The sequence below is a fragment of the Nerophis ophidion genome, linkage group LG09 (genome assembly GCF_033978795.1).
Source record: "Nerophis ophidion isolate RoL-2023_Sa linkage group LG09, RoL_Noph_v1.0, whole genome shotgun sequence".
In the NCBI taxonomy this organism is placed as follows: Eukaryota; Metazoa; Chordata; class Actinopteri; order Syngnathiformes; family Syngnathidae; genus Nerophis; species Nerophis ophidion.
Genome location: NC_084619.1, coordinates 49,070,455 through 49,093,554, shown reverse-complemented (window position 1 = coordinate 49,093,554; position 23,100 = coordinate 49,070,455). Strand labels below are relative to the sequence as shown.

General features: G+C 43.0%; 1 protein-coding gene across 1 annotated transcript; it reads right to left on the bottom strand.

Moving 5' to 3' along the window:
• Positions 1–2,326: 2,326 nt before the first annotated feature.
• On the bottom strand, positions 2,327–4,911 carry LOC133559395 (uncharacterized). Its single transcript, XM_061911126.1, has 5 exons — positions 4,761–4,911; positions 4,348–4,693; positions 2,875–2,946; positions 2,612–2,731; positions 2,327–2,544 (listed from the first exon to the last, which is right to left on the bottom strand). Exons 1-5 carry the CDS (start codon positions 4,804–4,806, stop codon positions 2,460–2,462), a joined length of 669 nt encoding a protein of 222 aa, XP_061767110.1. The 5' UTR covers positions 4,807–4,911; the 3' UTR covers positions 2,327–2,459.
• Positions 4,912–23,100: the final 18,189 nt, after the last annotated feature.

Genomic DNA, 23,100 nt, shown 5'->3' with positions numbered 1-23,100 from the left:
ATAAGGGCAAGACAGGCAGGGTAGTCCGTGGAAGGAAGCGAGGAGTCGAGGGGCGAAGGAAGCAATCCGAGGACGAAGGAGATCCGGGGAAGAGTGTGGGGACACGGGAAAAGACACTGAGAACCACGGAGAGACTGAGCACAAGGAAAACAGGATTTGCATAAAGCAGGACTATCGCTTACTGTACTTCAACAGAGAACTAAGTTCCCGCCAGGATCCCTGGGTCCACTGGTGTCTTAAGCAGCTGCACGTCAGTCACAGGTGTGTTCTGCGGCCGGCTGCGGCAGAGAGTGGGCGCGGTCCGCTTGATGAGTGCAGGGCGTGTCTGGATTGCGCTGTCAGCGGGTTCTCAGGTTGGACCCGCCGCGGAGGGAGACGCAGAATACGCATGTCCCACAACAGAAAGTGCACTTTTCGGGTAATTTTGCCTATCGTTCACAATCATTGTGAAAGACATTACGACGGATGGATTTTTTTTAATGCAGTCCAAATAGTAAATAAACCAAAATAAAAGTCAGCTTACAGCGAAGCCAATAGGAACTCCATAATTCCGACCATAAAATTGGATAAATACCCATTCCCTAAATCACAAGTCCAGTCCATGGTGGGGCCAGCAGCAGACCATCCCAGGCGGAGACAGGTCAGCAGCGCAGAGATGTTCCCAACCGATGCACAGGCGGGCGGTCCACTCCCGGGTCCCGACTCTGGACAGCCAGCACTTGATCCATTGCCACCGGACCTGTGCCCCCCGTCCACAAGATAGTGGTAGTGATATTGATAGTGATATTGTTATTATGAGCACTAATGCAGACAAACTATTTATAGCTGCGCTGTGATCACTTCTTTCTTTCCCTATGTTTACATCATCGAGTGGTCTGCTGTTTCCTCTCTTCCCTGCTCCCTGCATGTTGATTGTAGATCATAAATCATGCCTCTCACCTGGAAATTAGATGGTTGAAATTATAGTTGTGCCATGGCACCATCTTTTGGACAAGTTTGTCCACAGCAGGTATAACTTGTACTTCCTGATTTGGTGCTGTAAACCGGGAATCAGTGTCTATTGCATTTTTGCTTGAAATTATTCTTCAGTTAGCATTTCAAGTCAAATTTGTAAGTTTCATATTTTAACTGAAATTCTTACTTTTTGAACCACCCCATGTGTGATGTCTGTAGAAGTCTTTTCATGCTTATTCATACAAAATGTAATGAAGCTAGCGTTGTTAGCATTAGCTGGTATGCCTACACATTTAAAGGTGTTTGTGTTAGTGTTAATGACTTACAATAGCATCCTATTTGCATTGTTTCAGTTTCACAAATTCCTCAATAAATTCACTAAACCCTCACCATGGACTAATTGAGTCTTTTTAGCTGATGAAGAGCTAGCTTCCGCAGCTAGTGGGTCCTTGACGATGAATTCTGTTGTGTTTGGTCAGCCGTTTACAGCTTGGAAACAATTAAGGTATGTAAATAAACATTTACAAAATATTTTTGTGTAAATAAGTCAATTCATAACATATATATCTGCAGCTCATATACCAGTGCAGGCCAATATATGAGAAAATGTGGGGGTGGCTTATTTCCTGGTGCGCTCCATAGTCCCCAAAAAGTTCATTTTGGTTTCAGTTAACAATGGCAAGCATAGGGCATTTTTCTTCGAGAAAGGCTAAATGCCGCCTATTACCCGTTGAGGACAGACACTGGCTTGACCACCACGCATATTTGATGAGTGGTACGTGAGCCGGACGTGACGTCATTTAAAACTAAACAATTGGCCCCAGAAAGATGCAAATAATAGGTTTAAGGAAGATATACCTGAAGATAGGCATAGCAGAGACAGACCTGTGAAGGTGATTTACTTTTACATACAGATCATCGGCACGCAGAGCGTTTCTATTTCAGGGGCAGTTTCAGTTTCCCAAATTCCTCAAAACATTTACTAAAACGTCTTTGTGGACTGATTGAGTCTGTTTAGTTGATGGAGAACTAGCTTCCGCAGCTAGTGGGTCTATTATGATGACTTCTGTTGTGTTTGAGCAGCCCTTTACTGCCGTGCTACAAACATGGTTTGGAAACAATAAAGGTATGTAAATACAAAACATCTCCAGTTTGCCATGCCTGTCATGTCCTGACAATGACAAAAGCTGTGAAAACCTCCTCAGAACCAGCTCTCAAACAGCCACAGTGGGATGAGGAGCCTACAGAGGTTTTTGTGTGGGTGCAGCAGAGCTGTCAGTCATTGTGGGCTGCATGGCGCAGTAGAGACTGCAGAGTCGCTCAGCTGCACGTCTTGGATCTTCAGAGGAGCTCGCTCGTCGGTGTCATTGATGCTGCAGCTGAACCTCTTTTCAAAGCTGCTCTCAGTCTTGCCCTGACTCCTCGTGAAGATGCCCATGATGAACTTTGGTGCCGCCTGCTTGTCCTGTTTGTACCACAAAATGTAGTCGTTTCCTCCAGAATTTTCATAGCTGCAGTCCAGCGTCACTGAGTCGCCTTTCATGGCGTACACATTCTCTGCTGGCTGGTGCACCGTCTGGCTGCCACATCCTGTCAGAGGACAACAAATGTGGTCAAACATCATATAACCTGACATGCTCACCTCAAATGACCTTACCAAGGCTCCAGGCCGCCATCAGCACACACACCAATGCAGGCTTCATGTTTGCACTCCTGGGCTCCGTGCATGTTGACTTGGTGGCTGAGGAGGCGGGGTCTAATCCCAAAGACGAAGGCCCTTCACAACACATCACAGGGAGGAAGTGCACCTTCAATACTTCATTATTGGAGAAAGATGCATTTGTCCCACCCAAAAAAATTTACCGCGGAACATGGTTTTGAAAGCGCAACACATCATCATGTGACTGACAGGCCCCTTACCTCACAGCAGGGGGAGAGAACCAAAGGAGAGCAGGCTGTGAGGGCGACACTAAGCAGACGGTCTGGAACGATCTGTTGGGAACATTGCCATGAATATTGAATGTTCATAATGTCTTGTCGTTTTTCTATTTTCATATTTACAAACCATGTCTTTTGAGTTTAGTCATCTTAATCCTGGCATGGTCACTCGTACATAATTTAATTGCTGACTTTGTCGAAGTGTTCCTAATTAGAATAATTTTATCGTCATGTTACAAACGTGCAATTACATTTTGCAAACTCCACTTGTTTTTTTGTGGAAAAAGTTTAAAAGGATTAAGTTACTTCAACACTAGCTAAAATGTTTTGTCATTCCCTTCTAGGTAGCAAAATGTCACCACCACAAAAGAGTGAAAAAGCAGCACAAGCTCTATTTAAAATGATGGGTGTGAGTCAAGGTTACACTCCAACACAAAGACAACACCTAATTCTACTGGACCGTTAATCAACATGTTTGACATTACTAGATACTATGTGTAATTGTGTCTTAAAGGGACACTGCTTTTTTCTTTTTTTTTTTTTTGTGTGCACAATCATTATGAAAGATTTGACAAAAGATGTTTTTTTTTAAATGCAGTCCAAATATAAAATATATGTAAATAAAAGTCAACTCACAGCGGAGCCAGTAGGAGCTCCGTTACGACGCCCATAAAATTGGATAAATAACCATTTAAAAAGTGTCAACAATACTCAAAGTACTATTTGTGGCTTGAAGTATTAGTGATATTGTTATTATGATTGCTATAACAGACACCCTATTTATAGTGGCGTTGTGATCACTTCCTTATGTCCCTTTGTTTACATCATCGAGTGGTCTGCTGTTTCCTCGCTTCCCTGCTCCCTGTAAGTTTATTGTAGATCATAAATCCTGCCTCTCACCTGGAAAATAGACAGCTAAAATTATAATCGTGCTATGATTCCATCTGTTGGACAAGTTTGCTCACTGCAGGTATTGCAGGTTGAAAATGTACTTCCTGTTTTGAATGACATAAACCTGGAATAAGTGTCCCTAGCGTTTTTGCTCGAAAAGATTCTTCATTTATCATTTATTGTCTGTAAGTTTCACAGTTTAACTGAAACATTTCCTATTTATTGAACCGTCCCACATGTGATGTCTGTAGGAGTGTTTTCATGCTTATGTATATGTGCTATCGTAATGTAATGATTGGCCAAATTGTGCGGCAAAACAGGGGGGATTGGACAAAGTTAAGGGGCACGCATACTGGTTGAATTTGTGTGAATTGGCAACATCGTGAAATCTTTTGAGGGACTGATGTACAAATCAATGGTTAAGCCCAGCAAACTTTTGGAGTCTGGTGAGAATAAAAAAACATCTCCAGTTCGCCACCCCTGTCATGTCCTGACAACGACCAAAGCTGTGAAAACATCCCCATAACCAGCTCTCAAACAGCCACAGTGAGATGAGGAGCCTACAGAGGTTTTTGTGTGGGTGCAGCAGAGCTGTCAGTCATTGTGGACTGCATGGCGCAGTAGAAGACAGTAGAGTCGCACAGCTGCACGTCTTGGATCTTCAGAGGAGCTCGCTTGGCGGTGTCATTGATGCTGCAGCTGAACCTCTTTTCAAAGCTGCTCTCAGTCTTGCCCTGACTCCTGATGGAGAGGCTCATGATGAACTTTGGTGCCACCTGCCCGTCCTGTTTGTACCACAAAATGTAGTCGTTGCCTCCAGAATTTTCATAGCTGCAGTCCAGCGTCACTGAGCCGCCTTTCATGGCGTACACATTCTCTGCTGGCTGGTGCACCGTCTGGCTGCCACATCCTGTCAGAGGACAACAAATGTGGTCAAACATCATATAACCTGACATGCTCACCTCAAATTACCTTACCAAGGCTCCAGGCAGCCATCAGCACACACACCAATGCACGCTTCATGTTTGCACTCCTGTGCTGCGTGCAATCGGACTTGGTGGCTGAGGAGGCGGGGCCCTATCCTAAAGAGGGAGGCACTTCACATACACATCACATACATAGCTGTCGTACTGGGGGAAACGTGCCTCTTCAATACTTCATTATGGGGGAAAGACACATTTGTCCCCAAAAAATATACCGCAGAGGTATACATGATTTTGTTTTGAAAGCGCAACACATTGTCATGTGACTGACAAGTCCCTTCCCTCACAGCAGTGAGAAAAAACCAAAATAAAGCAGGCTGTGAGTGTGACACTAAGCAGACGGTCTGGAATGAACTGTTGGGAACATTGCCATGAGTACTACTGTTAGAATAATTATGTATATATTATCACATTAACTTTAGTATGCTTAAAGTCCGTTGCTTTAGTTATTAGCTATCGTGCCCAAGTTAAACTTTTTCTAATCTATGCAAGGACAACACCTCTTGTCTGAGGGGTGGCCTTAGCCACAGATGTTATCTTGGTTTTGGCCCGCTGGCAGCCAAGGACTTCAGGGACCTCGGCAGGGATGGGATGACAGCACGCAGACGAGACAGAGACTTCAAGGACCTCAATGAAGATAAGAGGACAACACGCAGACGAAACGGGGACAAGGCAAAATCACAAGGCCCACAGCCCATTCCGTCACGTACTGTGCATCCTGGACCTGCTTTGCATAATATATGTGACCACTCCTTTTAGAGGCGGCCTCAGTGATGTTGACTATGGAACTCTGAATAAAAAGAGGGACGCGGGAGCTGAACCTTAGAGCGTAGGGCGAGACTGTGACTAAGTGTTCAGTGCCCCGTTCTCCTCATGAGCTATATTGAACTCTGTCTCTGCTAGGTTCCTTGCTTCTTGTCTGATTAAGAGATGTCATCAGTGTTTGAACCTGACAATTACATGTTTTCAATGTCTTGCCGTTTGTTTATTTTCATATTTAGAAACCATGTCCTTTGAGTTTCATCATCTTTATCCTGGCATGGTCACTCTTTTCACAAATTCCTCAATAAATTCACTAAAACGTGACTGTGGACTGATTGAGTCTTTTTGGCTGATGGAGAGCTATGTTCCACAGCTGGTGGGGCCATGACGATGACTTCTGTTGTGTTTGATCAGCCGTTTACTGCCGTAATACAGACGCTTCTTGGAAACAATTAAGGCATGTAAATAAACGTTAACAAAAATTTCTGTGTAAATAAGTCGATTCATAACGTGTATGTCAGTGGCTCATAGTCCAATGTGAGCCAATAGATGGAAAAATATATTTTTCTCCTAAAATTTTGTGGGTGCTGCTTGAATCCTGGTGTGCTCGCTAGCCCAGAAAACAATCTTTTTGGTTTCAGTTCACCATGGCCCAGCTCGAAAAGTACCTGTTGGATAAACTGGAAATGTTAACTTCATGGACGTTGGGTAGTTGAGATGCAGTCCAAAGAGAATGCACACAGTTTTTGTCAGGTCTTGAATGTTGTCCATCACAATTTCTCCCTTAATGATGATTTTCAGTGTGGCTGGGCTGAGATGCAGTGAGGATGAGGGCACAGCACCTCCATGTTAAACCAGGAGGATCCCAATGTCAATGTTAGACTTGCCGAGCTGGTGCTTTTTGAAATACTCGTAGCAAAATGTCTTTAACAAAATACAAGTATTATAAAAATAATACTTAAATGGGAAACACAAACATTAAAAGTGTATCAAACAAACCTTCACTGCAAACTCCTGTATACTTCGACTCTGCTCCCTTGGACTGGAGTGCGTGCTACTTTTTTCGTCGTCATTTTGTAAAATTTCGCAGTATTTTTTTATTTCTAATTACTTCTCGAGAAACTCTGAAGAAACTTTCATCCTTTTTACGGTTTAAACAGTTCGTATAACCGAAAACAGCGCAAGGATGGGCGGGGGTCTCGGGTCCTGCCGACTCTGGCCGCCCCCCTGGAACAGAAGACAGGGACAGGTGGGAGGGAGCCAGAGAACCAGTCTGTGCAGCAGACAAGCCGCAGAGCTTATCCACTAAAGAGACCAAGCGAGTACACTTCTCCTCGGCGCCTTTCTGCCGAACAGCCGTGTGTTGCCTCCAGACAGCCCACCAAATCTCTGGGGGTTCGTATTTGGCTGGATAATTCTGTCAGGGTCTGTTGGTCTTGAACCCCAAGATGCACAGATGGCAGGCGTTGCGCAGGAAAACATGACTTTTAATCTCAAAAAGGAAATAGTGCAACTGGTAGGTGCACACGCAGGAAACATTGACACAGGAAATAGGAAACAATCATCGAACCCTGACTGGAGGGCGAGGCAACTGCAAGGCAACTGCAACCAGGTGTGACAGGCTGCCAATCATGGACAGCTTAGGGAAACAAGCGCTGCGGGAGACATGCAGGAAGTGGAACTAAAATAAGAGTCCTGGATAAAATAAACACAAACTAAGTAAACATAACAAGACATGAGTGGGACAGATCTTCACAGAATTTCTGTTGACGTAAACCAGGAAGTGAAGATGTTGAGCAATGGAGAGACATTTGATCGGTTAACATATGCGTTGCGTTTGTGTGCTGCTAGGACAAATTCAATAGGGCAAAATGTCAATGATTGGCCAAATTGTGCTGGGTGCGAAAAATGGTTGAACTTGCAATCCTGGAGGGACTGACTAAGGAATGTACAAATTAACGGTTAAGTCCAGCAAAGTTTTGGAGTCTAGTGAGAAGCAATAAAAACATCCCCAGTTGGCCACCCCTGTGATGTCCTGAAGACGACAAAAGCTGTGAAAACCTCCTCAGAACCAGCTCTCAAATAGCCACAATGAAATGAGGAGCCTACAAAGGTTTTTGTGTGGGTGCAGCAGAGCTATCAGTCATTGTGGACTGCATGGCGCAGTAGAAGACAGCAGAGTCGCTCAGCTGCACGTCTTGGATCTTCAGAGGAGCTCGCTTGGCAGTGTCATTGATGCTGCAGCTGAACCTCTTTTCAAAGCTGCTCTCAGTCTTGCCCAGACCCATCATGGAGGGGCTCAGGATGAAATTTGGTGCCGTATTCCCGTCCTGTTTTTACCAGAAGATGTACTCGTAGCCTCTAGAGTTTTCATAGCTGCAGTCCAGCATCACTGAGTCGCCTTTCATGGCGTACACATTCTCCGCTGTCTGGTGCACCGTCTGGCTGCCACATCCTTTCAGAGGACAACAAATGTGGTCAAACATCATATAACCTGACATTCTCACCTCACGTGACCTTACCGAAGCTCCAGACAGCCATCAGCACATACACCAATGCAAGCTTCATGTTTGCGCTCCTGGGCTCTGTGCACGCTGACTTGGTGGCTGACGAGGCGGGGCCTAATCCCAAAGAGGGAGGCACTTCACAACACATCACATACACATGCGTAGTACCGGCGGAGATGTGCCCATTCAATATTTCTCTACCGGAGAAAAACGTGTTTGTCGCACCCAAAAAATATACATTTTTTGTTTTGAAAGCGCAACACAGTCTCCTTACCTCACAGCAGTGGGAAAGAAATGAAAGAGAGCAGGTTGTAATGACAACACTAAGCAGACGGGCTGGAACAATTTGTTGGGAACAATGCCATTAATATTGCATGTTTATCATGTTTTGCCATTTGTTTGTATTCATATTTGGAAACCATGTCCTTTAAATTAAGTCACCTTAATCTTGGCATGGTCACTTATTTATAATTAAATTGTTAACTTTGTCGAAGAGTGTTCCTAATCAGAATAACCTCTATTGTCATCATACAAATGTGCAATGAAATTTTGCTAACTACTTGTTTCTTGTGGAAAAAAATTAAAATTATTTAGTAACGTCAACACTCCTTTCTGGGCTGCCACCTTATCCTGGTAGAGGACTTTGCGTGTCTCAATGATCCTCGGAGCTATGTTGTCCGGGGACTTCTAAGCACCCTGGTAGGGTCCCCCAAGACAAACAGGTCCTAGGTGAGGGATCAGACTAAGTGCAGCTAGAAGACCTTATTGAAAAAGAAACACTGAGAACTCATATTTTCCCCGCCCGGATGCGGGTCACCGGGGCCCCCCTCTGGAGCCAGGCTCGGAGGTGGGGCGCCATCAAGCCCATGGTCGGGTGCAGTGTGAGCTACATACTCAGCTACATAAGCTAGCTCTTGGGACGAGGAATGTCACCTCGCTGGGGGGGAAGGAGCCTGAGCTCGTGCACAAGGTGGAGAAGTCCCGCCGAGATATAGTAAGACTCAATTTGACGCACAATAAGTGCTCTGGAAGCAGTTCTTTTAAGAGTGGTTCTAATTCTTGTTGCCCCACGGCTGTTTTGTTGCTTATGTCCAAACAGCAGCACAGAGTACCCACCCTTTTCGGATTACCTCGACGGAGTACTGGAGAGTGCTCCCTCAGGTGATCCCCTTGTTCTGCTGCATGATTTCAACACTCATATTGGCAGCGACAGTGAAACCTGGAGAGGCGTGATTGGGAAGAATGGCCTTCCTGATTTGAATCTGGTGTTTTGTTATTGGACTTTTGTTCTCGTCACAGATTATCTATAACGAACACAATGTTCAAACAAAAAGATGTCCATATGTACACTTGACACCAAGACACCCTAGGCCACAGTTCCATGATCAATTTTGTAGTTGTGTCATCGGATTTACGGTCACATGTTTTGGACATTCGGGTGAACTGAGGGGCGGAGATTTCTACCGATCACTACCTGTTGTTGAGTTGACTCCGATGGTGGGGGAGGATGCTGGACAGAGATGGAAGGCCCAAACGCATTGTGAGGGTCTGCTGTCAGAGACAGTTTCAATTCCCACCTCCGGAAGAACTTTGAACATGTCACAAGGGAGGTGCTGGATATTGAATCCGAGTAGACCATGTTACGTACCTCTATTGTCGAGGCAGCCGATAGGAGCTGTGGCCGCAAGGTGGTTGGTACCTGTCGTGGCAGTAATCCTAGAAACCGCTGGTGGACACCAGTGGTGAAGGATGTCCTCAAATTGAACAAAGAGTTTTATCGGGTCATTTTCGCTCATGGGACTCCGGAGGCAGCGGACAGGTACCGACAAGCCAGGCGGTGTTCGGCTTTGGCGGTCGCGGAGGCAAAAACTCAGACATGGGGGGAGTTCGAGGAAGCCATGAAAAAGGACTTTCGGACGACTTTAAAGTCATTCTGGACCACCATACACCGCCTCAGGAGGGGGAAGCAGTGCGTTGTCAAAATCGTGTATGGTGAGGATGGTGTGCTGCTGACCTCGACTGAGAATGTTGTGGATCGGTGGAGAACATTTTTTCAAAGACCTCTTCAATCCCACCTACACGTCTTCCTATGGGGAAGCAGTGTCTCGGGAATCTGTGGTGGGCTCTCCTAATTCTGGGGCTAAGGTTGCTGAGGTAGTTAAAAAGTTCCTTAAGGCTCTGAATGCTGTGGGGCTGTCGACATTGCGTGGACATAGGGGCTGGTACCTTTGGATTGGCAGAGATGGTGGTTCCTCTCTTCAAGAAGGGGAACCAGAGGGTGTGTTCCAAGTTCCAACTGTTGTGGGATCACACTCCTCAGCCTTCCCAATAAGGTTTATTCAGGTGTACTGAAGAGGAGGCTACTCCAGATAGTCGCACCTCAGACTCAGGAGGAGCTGTGTGGTTTTCGCCCTGGTAACTAAAAATCAACAATATAAGTAGTTCATATGACATGACTCGCACATGATGTGCGAGTAAAAACATATTTGAATTATGTGCACAGGTTTCAAGAAGAAAAATATCATCTAAAAGTCAACAACATAAGTAATTCATATTATTCGGTGACTACAGCATGATATGCTATTAAAATATTTAAACAGTGTGCACAGGTTTAAAGAATAAAAATATTGTTAGTTTTGTAGCAATAGTTTAAAACTACGTGAATAAGATATCCCCAACTTGTCAGTTACGCTTTTAAACGAGTTCTGATTCAATTAAAATGAAAATTTAGGCCAGTGTATACAAAGTGTTTAAAGATGGCTAAATCCACTTTTAGTTCGAATATGCTCACTCTTACACACAATGAATATTCCATCCATCCATTTTCTACTGTTTGTCCCTTTTGGGATCGTGGGGGGTCGCTGGAGCCTATCTCAGCTGCATTCGGGCGGAAAGCGGGGTACACCCCGGACAAGTCGCCACCTCATCGCAGGGCCAACACAGATAGACATTCACAACATTTACACTCACATTCACACACTAGGGCCAATTTAGTGTTGCCAATCAACCTATCCCCAGGTGCATGTCTTTGGAGGTGGGAGAAAGCCGGAGTACCCGGAGGGTACCCACGCAGTCAAAGGGGAGAACATGCAAACTCCACACAGAAAGATCCCGAGCCTGGGATTGAACCCATGACTATTCAAGACCTTCGTATTGTGAGGCAGATGCACTAACCCGTCTCCCACCGTGCTGCCCGCATATTTAAACCATTACAATTATATTTTAGTCTAACAAGAGAGGCTATGTATTTGAATGCCAGAATAACATCTGTTTAATTAATTTTACAATAAAGTCTTCTTCACTTTGTTCCTGATGTCTGACCATTTTTTTCAGCCTGTTAGCAGTTTTCTGTAGGCGAAGAAGCACCTCCTACTGAGTCCTCGTTGGGCATCGCTTGCCGTTTTCAGTCACATGGTGACTTTAAATCTGATTTGCATATTTATAAGGGAGCGTGGCCCGGGCGGGCCAGGCTACACAGGTCCATTCAAAGTAGATTGCGATGTAACGAAGAAATGCGCTTGGAATTGTGTGTGCGAACACTTTCGTACATCTGATTTTTTTTACTAGTCGACGCCATTTTCTACACCTTCTTCACCTTCTTCACCTACTCAGTGGCCTAGTGATTAGAGTGTCCGCCCTGAGATCGGTAGGTTGTGAGTTCAAACCCCGGCCGAGTCGTACCAAAGACTATAAATATGGGACCGATTACCTCCCTGCTTGGCACTCCGCATCAGGGGTTGGAATTGAGGGTTAAATCACCAAAATGATTCGCGGGCATTGCCACCGCTGCTGCTCACTGCTCCCCTCATCTCCGAGGGGGTGAAAAAGGGGATGTGTCAAATGCAGAGGACACATTTCACCACACTTAGTGTGTATGTGACAATCATTGATACAAACCCCGTTTCCATATGAGTTGGGAAATTGTGTTAGATCTAAATGTAAACGGAATACAACGATTTGCAAATCATTTTCAACCCATATTCAGTTGAATATGCTACAAAGACAACATATTTGATGTTCAAACTGATAAACATTTTTTTTTGTGCAAATAATCATTAACTTTAGAATTTGATGTCAGCAACACGTGACAAAGAAGTTGGGAAAGGTGGCAATAAATACTGATAAAGTTGAGGAATGCTCATCAAACACTTATTTGGAACATCCCACAGGTGTGCAGGCTAACTGGGAACAGGTGGGTGCCATAATTGGGTATAAAAGCAACTTCCACGAAATGCTAAGTAATTCACAAACAAGGATGGGGCGAGGGTCACCAATTTGGAAGCAAATTGTCGAACAGTTTTAGAACAACATTTCTCAACGAGCTATTGTAAGGAATTTAGGGATTTTGCCATCTACGGTCCCTAAAATCATCAAAAGGTTCAGAGAATCTGGAGAAATCACTGCGCGTAAGCGATGATATTACGGACCTTTGATCCCTCAGGCGGTACTGCATCAAAAACAGACATCAGTGTGTAAAGGTATCACCTCATGGGCTCAGGAACACTTCATATAACTACTGTCAGTAACTACAGTTTGTCGCTACACCTGTAAGTGCAAGTTAAAACTCTACTATGCAAAGCAAAACCCCAAGCTCATCTAAGATGGACTGATGCAAAGTGGAAAAGTGTTCTGTGGTCTGACGAGTCCACATTTCAAATTATATTTGGAAACTGTGGACGTGTTGTCCTTCGGAACAAAGAGGAACATAACCATCCGGATTTTTATAGGCGCAAAGTTCAAAAGCCAGCATCTGTGATGGTATGGGGGTGTATTAGTGCCCAAGGCATGGGTAACTTACACATCTGTGAAGGCACCATTAATGCTGAATGGTCCATACAGGTTTTGGAGCAACATATGTTGTCATCCAAGCAACTTATTTCAGCAAGACAATGCCAAGCCATGTGTTACAACAGCGTGGTTTTGTAGTAAAAGAGTGTGGTTACTTTCCTGGCCCGCCTGCTGTCCAGACCTGTCTCCCATCGAAAATGTGTGCAGCATTATGAAGCGTAAAATACGACAGCGGAGACACCGGACTGTTGAACGACTGAAGCTCTACATAGAACAAAACTGGGAAGAAATTCCACTTTCAAAGCTTCAACAATTAGTTTCCTAAGTTCCCAAACATTTATTGAGTGTTGTTAAAAGAAAATGTGATGTAACACAGCAGAGGTGGGACCAAGTCATTGTTTTGCAAATCACAAGTAAGTCTCAAGTCTTTGCCCTCGAGTCTCGAGTCAAGTCCTAAGTCAAGACAGGCAAGTCCCGAGTCAAGTCCAAAGTCAAGACTGGAAAGTCTCAAGTCAAGTCCCAAGTCCTGCTTTTTGAGTTTCGAGTCATTTCAAGTCCTTTTAAACACAGACTAATATATTTACACAGATTGTGTATGCTTTTAAAACGCTGTATGTATTTATTATAAAAAAAATGTACGCTGACATTGCACTTCATAATAGCACTATTAACAAGTTATTTCAAACATTTAACTCATTCCTTTACATAATGAACACATTTGAAAAAAACAAGTGCAACTGTACTTATTTGCACAAAGGTGTTAACATTGTATTTCCATGGCATATTGCATTGTAACTAGTTCCACAGCAGTCTCCATTCTGTTCTTACCTTATCTTATTGATCTCATCCCATACTGTATGTGTGTTGATGTGTGCGTACACATGAAAAACATAACAAATACATGAAAATAACAAGGAACAGAGTTGTACTTTTTAGATTTCACGGCCCAATGGAATACGTACACATATTCTTAATATAGTATACATTTTAACTGACCTTTATTGGACTATGTTTGTCTTTTTGTAGGTGGCTAAAATACACGGTGCTGCTGACCACCGTCTAACGTTACGTTACTGTGTGTGATACATTGACTAACGCAACATTATTTGTAGGGACCTCATGCAACCCTGCTTAAAAAAAATCACTTGACAAAAAGTATGAATAAGGTAGCGAACTGCAGTGGACGCAACAGTTTGTCGTGTTTGCAATGAGGTTATAACCATAGACATATTATAAGTAGACGCAGCATTGGCTGCTGTGACGTGAGCAATTTGGCCGCCATCTTGAAGTGGTGATGAGGAGCCGGCGAGCAGCCTAAACTGACAGTTGACAGGTAGCAAACAAATCAATCAATCAATCAATCAATGTTTATTTATATAGCCCCAAATCACAAATGTCTCAAAGGACTGCACAAATCATTACGACTACAACATCCTCGGAAGAACCCACAAAAGGGCAAGGAAAACTCACACCCAGTGGGCAGAGAGTATTCACATCCAGTGGGACGCCAGTGACAATGCTGACTATGAGAAACCTTGGAGAGGACCTCAGGTGTGGGCAACCCCCCCTCTCTAGGGGACCGAAAGCAATGGATGTCGAGGGGGTCTAACATGATACTGTGAAAGTTCAATCCATAGTGGCTCCAACACAGCCGCGAGAGTTCAGTTCAAGCGGATCCAAGACAGCAGCGAGAGTCCCGTCCACAGGAAACCATCTCAAGCGGATCAGCAGCGTAGAGACGTCCCCAACCGATACAGGCGAGCGGTCCATCCTGGGTCCCGACGAGCGGTCCATCCTGGGTCTCGACTCTGGACAGCCAGTACTTCATCCATGGTCATCGGACCGGACCCCCTCCACAAGGGAGGGGGGGACATAGGAGAAAGAAAAGAAGCGGCAGATCAACTGGTCTAAAAAGGAGGTCTATTTAAAGGCTAGAGTATACAGATGAGTTTTAAGGTGAGACTTAAATGCTTCTACTGAGGTAGCATCTCGAACTGTTACCGGGAGGGCATTCCAGAGTACTGGAGCCCGAACGGAAAACGCTCTATAGCCCGCAGACTTTTTTTGGGCTCTAGGAATCACTAATAAGCCGGAGTCTTTTGAACGCAGATTTCTTGCCGGGACATACGGTACGATACAATCGGCAAGATAGGCTGGAGCTAGACCGTGTAGTATTTTATACGTAAGTAGTAAAACCTTAAAGTCACATCTTAAGTGCACAGGAAGCCAGTGCAGGTGAGCCAGTACAGGCGTAATATGATCACACTTTCTTGTTCTTGTCAAAAGTCTAGCAGCCGCATTTTGTACCAACTGTAATCTTTTAATGCTAGACATGGGGAGACCCGAAAATAATACGTTACAGTAATCGAGACGAGACGTAACAAACGCATGGATAATGATCTCGGCGTCTTTAGTGGACAAAATGGAGCGAATTTTAGCGATATTACGGAGATGAAAGAAGGCCGTTTTAGTAACGCTTTTAATGTGTAACTCAAAGGAGAGAGTTGGGTCGAAGATAATACCCAGATTTTTTACAGAGTCACCTTGTTTTATTATTTGGTTGTCAAATGTTAAAGTTTTATTATTAAATAGAGGTCGGTGTCTAGCAGGACCGATAATCAGCATTTCCGTTTTTTTGGCATTAAGTTGCAAAAAGTTAGCGGACATCCATTGTTTAATTTCATTAAGACACGCTTCCAACTGACTACAGTCCGGCATGTTGGTCAGCTTTAGGGGCATGTAGAGTTGGGTGTCATCAGCATAACAGTGAAAGCTAATACCGTATTTGCGTATGACGTCACCCAGCGGCAGCATGTAGATGCTGAAGAGTACAGGGCCAAGGACCGAACCCTGGGGAACTCCACACGTTACCTTAACATAGTCCGAGGTCACACTGTTATGGGAGACGCACTGCATCCTATCAGTAAGATAAGAGTTAAACCATGACAGGGCTGAGTCTGACATACCAATTCGTGTTTTGATACGCTCTAATAAAATATTATGATCGACGGTATCGAAAGCAGCGCTAAGATCGAGGAGCAGCAACATAGATGATGCATCAGAGTCCATCGTTAGCAATAGATCATTAGTCAATTTTGCGAGGGCTGTCTCAGTCGAGTGATTTGCCCTGAAACCGGATTGAAAGGTTTCACATAGATTGTTAAACGCTAAGTGTTCATTTAGCTGCTCTGCAACAATTTTTTCGAGGATTTTCGAAATAAAGGGAAGGTAGTTTACCATGAGGTCAGGATCGAGGTTAGGTCTTTTAAGGAGAGGATGAATAACCGCTTTTTTGAATGCAAGGGGAACAGTGCCCGAGGAAAGTGATAAGTTTATAATATTTAGCACTGATGGACCTAATAATACAAAAAGCTCCTTGATAAGTTTCCCAGGAAGTGGGTCAAGTAAACATGTTGTTTGTTTTATTCCATTTACACGTTGTAACAATCCTTCTAATGTTATTTCATCAAAACGAGAGAAACTATTTTGGATATTTGCAGTATCCGCCGTATATACAATCGTATCTGTGTTACTATAACCCAGTTGTAGCTGGGACGCATTGTCTTTAATCTCCTTTCTAATAAGTTCCATTTTCTTATTAAAAAACTTCATAAAGTCATCTGCCGAATGGGTGGAGATACTGGAAGGAGTCCCTTGTTGGGTTAGCAATGCTACTGTACTAAACAAAAATTTTGGATCGTTTTTATTAATGCGGATGAGATTTGAGTAATAATTAGTTTTAGCTAAGGTAAACATGCGTTTATAAGTTATTAAACTATCACTCCATGCTTGATGGTGCACCTCAAGTTTAGTCGTGCACCATTTGCGTTCCAGCTTTCTACATAATAATTTCTGAGCTCTAGTTTCTTCAGTAAACCATGGCGTACGCCTTTTTGGAGCCTTTTTTAACTTCAGCGGTGCTATACTATCAATGGTTTCGCGCAGGGCGTTGTTAAAGTTGTTAGTGAGGTTATCAATAGAGCCCAAATACTTTGGGAACGGTGCCATTACCGAGGGCAGTAGGTCCGCAAGAGTCGTCGTTGTGGCAGCATTAATGTTGCGGCTGCTATAGCAGTTATTATTATTATTAGTTTGACGAACATGCGTCTGAACTTCGAATTTTATAAGGTAATGATCGGACAATACTTTAGTATACGGGAGTATCGTAACTTTGGAAACGGTGATACCTCTGACAAGCACTAGGTCTATCGTATTACCGCTGCGATGCGTCGGTTCATTTATTATTTGTGTAAGAACACAGCTATCAATTATAGTCTGGAGCGCCACGCACGGTGGGTCCAATGAGGTATTCAAAGAGGCTGGGCTGGTGTTCAGCGTTTTCCTGCTCAAATGAGCGGACTGTTGAAAATAGGAATCGGGGGATTACTTTTCACAAGTAAGATTTAACATTAATATGGTTGTATTTTGTGAAGATAATATTATCACAGAGTTGAGAAGGAGCAAAGATCTTTAATTTGTATGTGAAAATCACAAATAAATCTTCTGGGGGAGGATGACGCCCCTACTGGTATTTGGTTTACAAACTTTCAGCCCCACCTAAAACTAAATCCACCAGCCGCCACTGATTATGATGCATTCTCATTTTAGGCAAAGTATTAGACAATACTTTCTTAACAGTATAATTGTAACCAGGAATAAGTCTTCAAGTAACAATATTCAAATACTAACATTTTTGGGTAAGACAGAATTTGCTTTTATTCTGAATCCAGTGAAACAGATTGGTGGTTTTAGCTGATATAAAGACTTTCAGGTCTTTATATATGTTTATGTTTAAGTATTTGGCAGACAATTTTATCCAAAGCAACATACATGAAAAATACATATAAAACAATCACTGTAAACATGATCATTTAAGGGAAGAATGTAATACAAAATATTAATACAAAGTGTCAAGACAGAATAAACTCTCTGCTGTTGCAGCAACAGAGATGCAATATATAAGATATATGTATATATCTAATGTATTCATACATTGTTTATGAAGGATATATGCATGTATATATAAGCTAATTATATTGTTTCTTCAACATAAAATAGTTGACCGTGTTTTTCCCCCTTTTTGGGATTATTATTCCCAGTTTTGATCTTGGACGTCTGGTCACTTATAGAATATATGAATATTCTATTACTGTTAAGCAAACTATGAACACGCCAAAAAATGTGACCTTTATCATAGTTACACGTATTACAAAAAAGCGCGTGAATATCAGTGGTATTCAGTGAGGTAAAATAAATTAAATGCGCTGACGGTTCATTGCTCCTGACAAATGAATTGCACTCAGTGGAGCGGATCACCACTCCAAGATGGCGGCCCCGCGTCACGTCAGCGCCAGTAGCGCTCCATCCTGCGTCTACTAATAAGATGTCTATGGTTCTAACGTTAGCAGTGAGTTTACAGCCTCACTGAGTTAACTAAACAGCAAATAAAAGTTACGTTACTCAGCCAATAAATGTTAACTTACATTCAAAACTTACCCTTCTTTGTGCATCTTCAAATGTCGAACGAAGTTGGAAGTTGTTGCGTCTCTGTAATCTTTGAAAGAAACTGCATGCTTTGCTTACTGGAATTTGTTTTTTGTTGACCAAGTCGTAGTTTTAATCCCCGAACGAAACAATTTTTGGCATAACTTTTCCTCACTGGCGCGTGGTTTTAGAGCTTTTCTTCGTTGGTTTTCATGCAACTTGATTGGCTGAATGCTGTGTGACGAAAATAACGTGGTTGTAATTTGATTGGCTGTTGTTCTGACAGGTAGCGCGCACACTGTCATCGCACACACGCTGACAGACACGCTGACAGATACGGAGCGCCCCTGAATAACTTTTTAATTGTTGGGTTTTGGGGAAAGTAGCAAGTCATGTCAAGTCAAAAGGCTCAAGTCCAAGTCAAGTCACAAGTCATTGATGTTAAAATCTAAGTCGAGTTGCAAGTCTTTTTACATTTTGTCAAGTCGAGTCTAAAGTCATCAAGTTCATGACTCGAGTCTGACTCGAGTCCAAGTCATGTGACACACCTCTGTAACACAGTGGTGAACATGCCCTTTCCCAACTACTTTGGCACGTGTTGCAGCCATTAAATTCTAAGTCAATTATTACTTGCAAAAAAAAAACTTAAGTTTATGAGTTTGAAGATAAAATATTTTGTCTTTGTAGTGCATTTAACTTAATAAGGTAATGCGTGGGTTCCCTCCGGGTACTCCGGCTTCCTCCCACTTCCAAAGTAATGCACCTGAGGATAGGTTGATTGGCAACACTAAATTGGCCCTAGTGTGTGAATGTGAGTGTGAATGTTGTCTGTCTATCTGTGTTGGCCCTGCGATGAAGTGGCGACTTGCCACCAACTGTTTGACTTGTCCAGGGTGTACCCTGCCTTCTTGTAGCTGAGATAGGCGCCAGTGCCCCCCACGACCCCAAGAGGGAATAAGCGGTAGAAAATGGATGGATGGATGGGTTGAAAACAATTTGCAAATCATTGTATTCCGCTGTCTCCAAACCCACTACTAGCTCCAGGGATGATGTCATCATGCCCTGACAAGAACACAAACTATTCAACAAGGTCTTCGCCATTTTTGCCTCACAACCCATAGACGGGGGGTGTCTAAAACGTTTGACTTGAGGAAGCCATATTGGGCTTAAACAATTGCTATATATGTGTGTGTAAATACACACACAGTCAATTGATAAAATCTTATATACTTATATAATTTGATGGGGGAATGGGGAGAGTGTTTTGCATATCACTCATCATGCATTTTAGTGGATTTATATTGGTGTCAATTTAAATTATGAATGGAAATTGGACATGTTATATTGTCCACAAAGTTCAATGCGCTATGTTCGTTTTTCTGTGTTGGTTATAGTTTATTTTCTACCATGAGTGGGAAAAAGTTGCGCAGATTGGGTCATAAAATGTGATGCTGTGCTCGAAACTTGCAAACAAAATTAATATCTAAAACTCATGGTCATTGACTATAAGTACCAACTTAGACCACAGGACCAAACTTCTTAAGAAATGATGTCTCACAAATATTCTATTTTGGTATCCGGCAAAAATAGAAGCCACGTCCCGTTTTATCAATCTAGTCCAGATTTGAGAATTTAAAGTGGGTTTAATTTGGACTCGGACTAATCTGGTGTACATGCTTAAATTAGTATTTGTTATATCTTCACTTCTGCCATAGCCTGACAATGTATAGCAGCAGAATGCAGGGGAGAGAAAAATGTTTTATTTTTTCACTGTTCCAATTTACTTCAAATATAACTCCACTGTATTCTTATGTAAACAACTTAATGTCATAATGGGGGGGGTAGCAGCTTGCTGCCGGGTCGTTCTCCCAGGAAAACAGACGGACTACTCGGGACATGGTGTGCAGGTATAAACATGATTTAATTTTAACCAAAAAAGGTAAAAACAAAAAGCGCTCACAGCGGAGGCACAACTTGGCTAAGGAAACAAAACTAACACTTTAACGTAAACAATGAACATAAAACACACAACACTTACTGTGGCTTGAAAAGAGCAGCATGGACTTTGGCATGAAAAACTAGCATGGACAGAGCATGAAAAGAACAATGATGCCAGAAGGACTGACTGGAAATGACAAGCTTAAAGGCCTACTGAAATGAGATTTTCTTATTTAAACGGGAATAGCAGGTCCATTCTATTTGTCATACTTGATCATTTCCCAATACTGCCATATTTTTGCTGAAAGGATTTAGTAAAGAACATTGACGATAAAGTTCGCAACTTTTGGTGATGATAAAAAAAAGTCTTGCCTTTACCGGAAGTAGCAGACGATATGTGTGTGACGTCACGGGTTGTGGAGCTCCTCGGATCTGAACATTGTTTACAATCATGGCCACCAGCAGCGAGAGCGATTCGGACCGAGAAAGCGATGATTTCCCCATTAATTTGAGCGAGGATGAAAGATTCGTGGATGAGGAAAGTGAGAGTGAAGGACTAGAAAAAAGGAAAAAAAAGACTATACAGTGGGAGCGATTCAGATGTTATTAGACACATTTACTAGGATAATTCTGGAAAATCCCTTATCTGCTTATTGTGTTACTAGTGTTTTAGTGAGATTATATGGTCGTACCTGTACAACCTGAAGGTCGGCCCTGCACCGTTCTTCAGCACCAGTCGACGGGTGGTGGCGATGCCCATCTCTGCCCTTTAAAAGGGACCCTCTTCGAAACACGATCTTTTGAAATAATCGTTGCATAATACACTGTACTTTGTGTGTGTGGTCCATGCCAACCGTGTTCGCTTGACCACTCTGTTCCATAGTAAAGCTTCACCGTCATCTTTCGGGAATGTAAACAATGAAACACCGGCTGTGTTTGTGTTGCTAAAGGCGGCCGCAATACACCGCTTCCCACCTACAGCGTTCTTCTTTGATGTCTTCATTATTCATTGAACAAATTGCAAAAGATTCAGCAACACAGAAGTCCAGAATACTGTGGTATTATGCGATGAAAACAGCTGGAACAAAATGTCCTCTACAATGCGTGACGTCACGCGCACTCGTCATCATACCGCGACGTTTCAGCAGGATACTTTGTCGCAAAATTTAAAATTGCAATTTAGTAAACTAACCCGGCCCTATTGGCATGTGTTGCAATGTTAAGATTTCATCATTGATATATAAACTATCAGACAGTGTGGTCGGTAGTAGTGGGTTTCAGTAGGCCTTTAAATACTGCCTCTGATTAGTGCTCGAGAAGCAGGTGAGCAGGCGAGTACTAATCAGAGACAGGTGAACACAATTAGTAACCATGGCGACAAAACAAGGGAGTGAAAAACAGGAAGCAATGGAGTCTTAAACAAAACCGAACATAACTACAAACATCGTTTCCATATGAGTTGGGAAATTGTGTTAGATGTAAATATAAACGGAATACAATGATTTGCAAATCATTTTCAAGCCATATTCAGTTGAATATGCTACAAAGACAACATAGTTGATGTTCAAACTGATAAACCTTTTTTTTTTGCAAATAATCATTAACTTTAGAATTTGATAGCAGCAACATGTGACAAAGAAGTTGGAAAAGGTGGCAATAAATACTGATAAAGTTTAGGAATGCTCATCAAACACTTATTTGGAACATCCCACGGGTGTGCAGGCTAATTGGGAACAGGTGGGTGCCATGATAAGGTATAAAAGCAGCTTCTGTGAAATGCTCAGTCTTTCACAAACGAGGACGGGGTGAAGGTCACCACTTTGTGAACAAATGTGTGAGCAAATAGTCAAAAAGTTTAAGAACAACATTTCTCAACGGTCTATTGCAAGGAATTTAGGATTTTCACCATCTACGGTCCATAATACCATCAAAAGTTTCAGAGAATCCGGAGAAATCACTGAACATAAGCGATGATATAATGGACTTTCGTTCTCTCAGACGGTGCTGCATCAAAAAGCGACATCAGTGTGTATAGGATATCACCACATGGGCTCAGGAACACTTCATAAAACCACTATCAGTAACTACAGTTTGTCAACACACCTGTAAGTGCAAGTTAAAACTCTACTATGCAAAGCCAAAGCCATTTATCAACGACACCCAGAAACGCCGCCGGCTTCTCTGGGCCCGAGCTCAGCTAAGATGGACTGCTGCAAAGTGGAAAAGTGTTCTGTGGTCTGACGAGTCCACATTTCAAATTGTTTTCTGGAAACGATGAACGTCGTGTCCTCCGGACCAAAGAGGAAAGGAACCATCAGGACTGTTCTAAGTGCAAAGTTGAAAACCCAGCATCTGTGATGGTATGGGGCTGTATTAGTGCCCAAGGCATGGGTAACTTACACATCTGTGAAGGCACCATTAATGCTGAGAGGTACATACAGCTTTTGGAGCAACACATGTTGCCATCCAAGCAACATTATCATGGACGCCCCTGCTTATTTCAGCAAGACAATACCAAGTCACTTGTTACAACAGTGTGGCTTCATAGTAAAAGAGTGCGGATACTAAACTGGCCTGCCTGTAGTCCAGACCTGTCTCCCATTGAAAATGTGTGGCGCATTATGAAGCCTAAAATACCACAACGGAAACCCCAGACTGTTGAACAACTTAAGCTGTACATAAAACAAGAATGGGAAAGAATTCCACCTGAAAAGCTTCAAAAATGTGTCTCCTCAGTTCCCAAAGGTTTATTGAGTGTTGTTAAAAGAAAAGGCATACTTCCCAACCCTCCTGGATTTTCCGGGAGACTCCCGAAATTCAGCACCTCTCCCGAAAACCTCCCGGAAGAAAATTTC

What these genes read in the sequence shown, in the direction of transcription:
- LOC133559395 (XM_061911126.1), bottom strand. Translation starts at nt 4,806, where the DNA reads ATGAAGCGTGCATTGGTGTGTGTGCTGATGGCTGCCTGGAGCCTTG. An exon ending in TTCTCTCCCCCTGCTGTGAG is followed by an intron (nt 2,732 to 2,874) that starts GTAAGGGGCCTG and finishes TGTGTTGTGAAG; the next exon opens with GGCCTTCGTCTTTGGGATTA. An exon ending in GATGGCGGCCTGGAGCCTTG is followed by an intron (nt 2,545 to 2,611) that starts GTAAGGTCATTT and finishes GTCCTCTGACAG; the next exon opens with GATGTGGCAGCCAGACGGTG.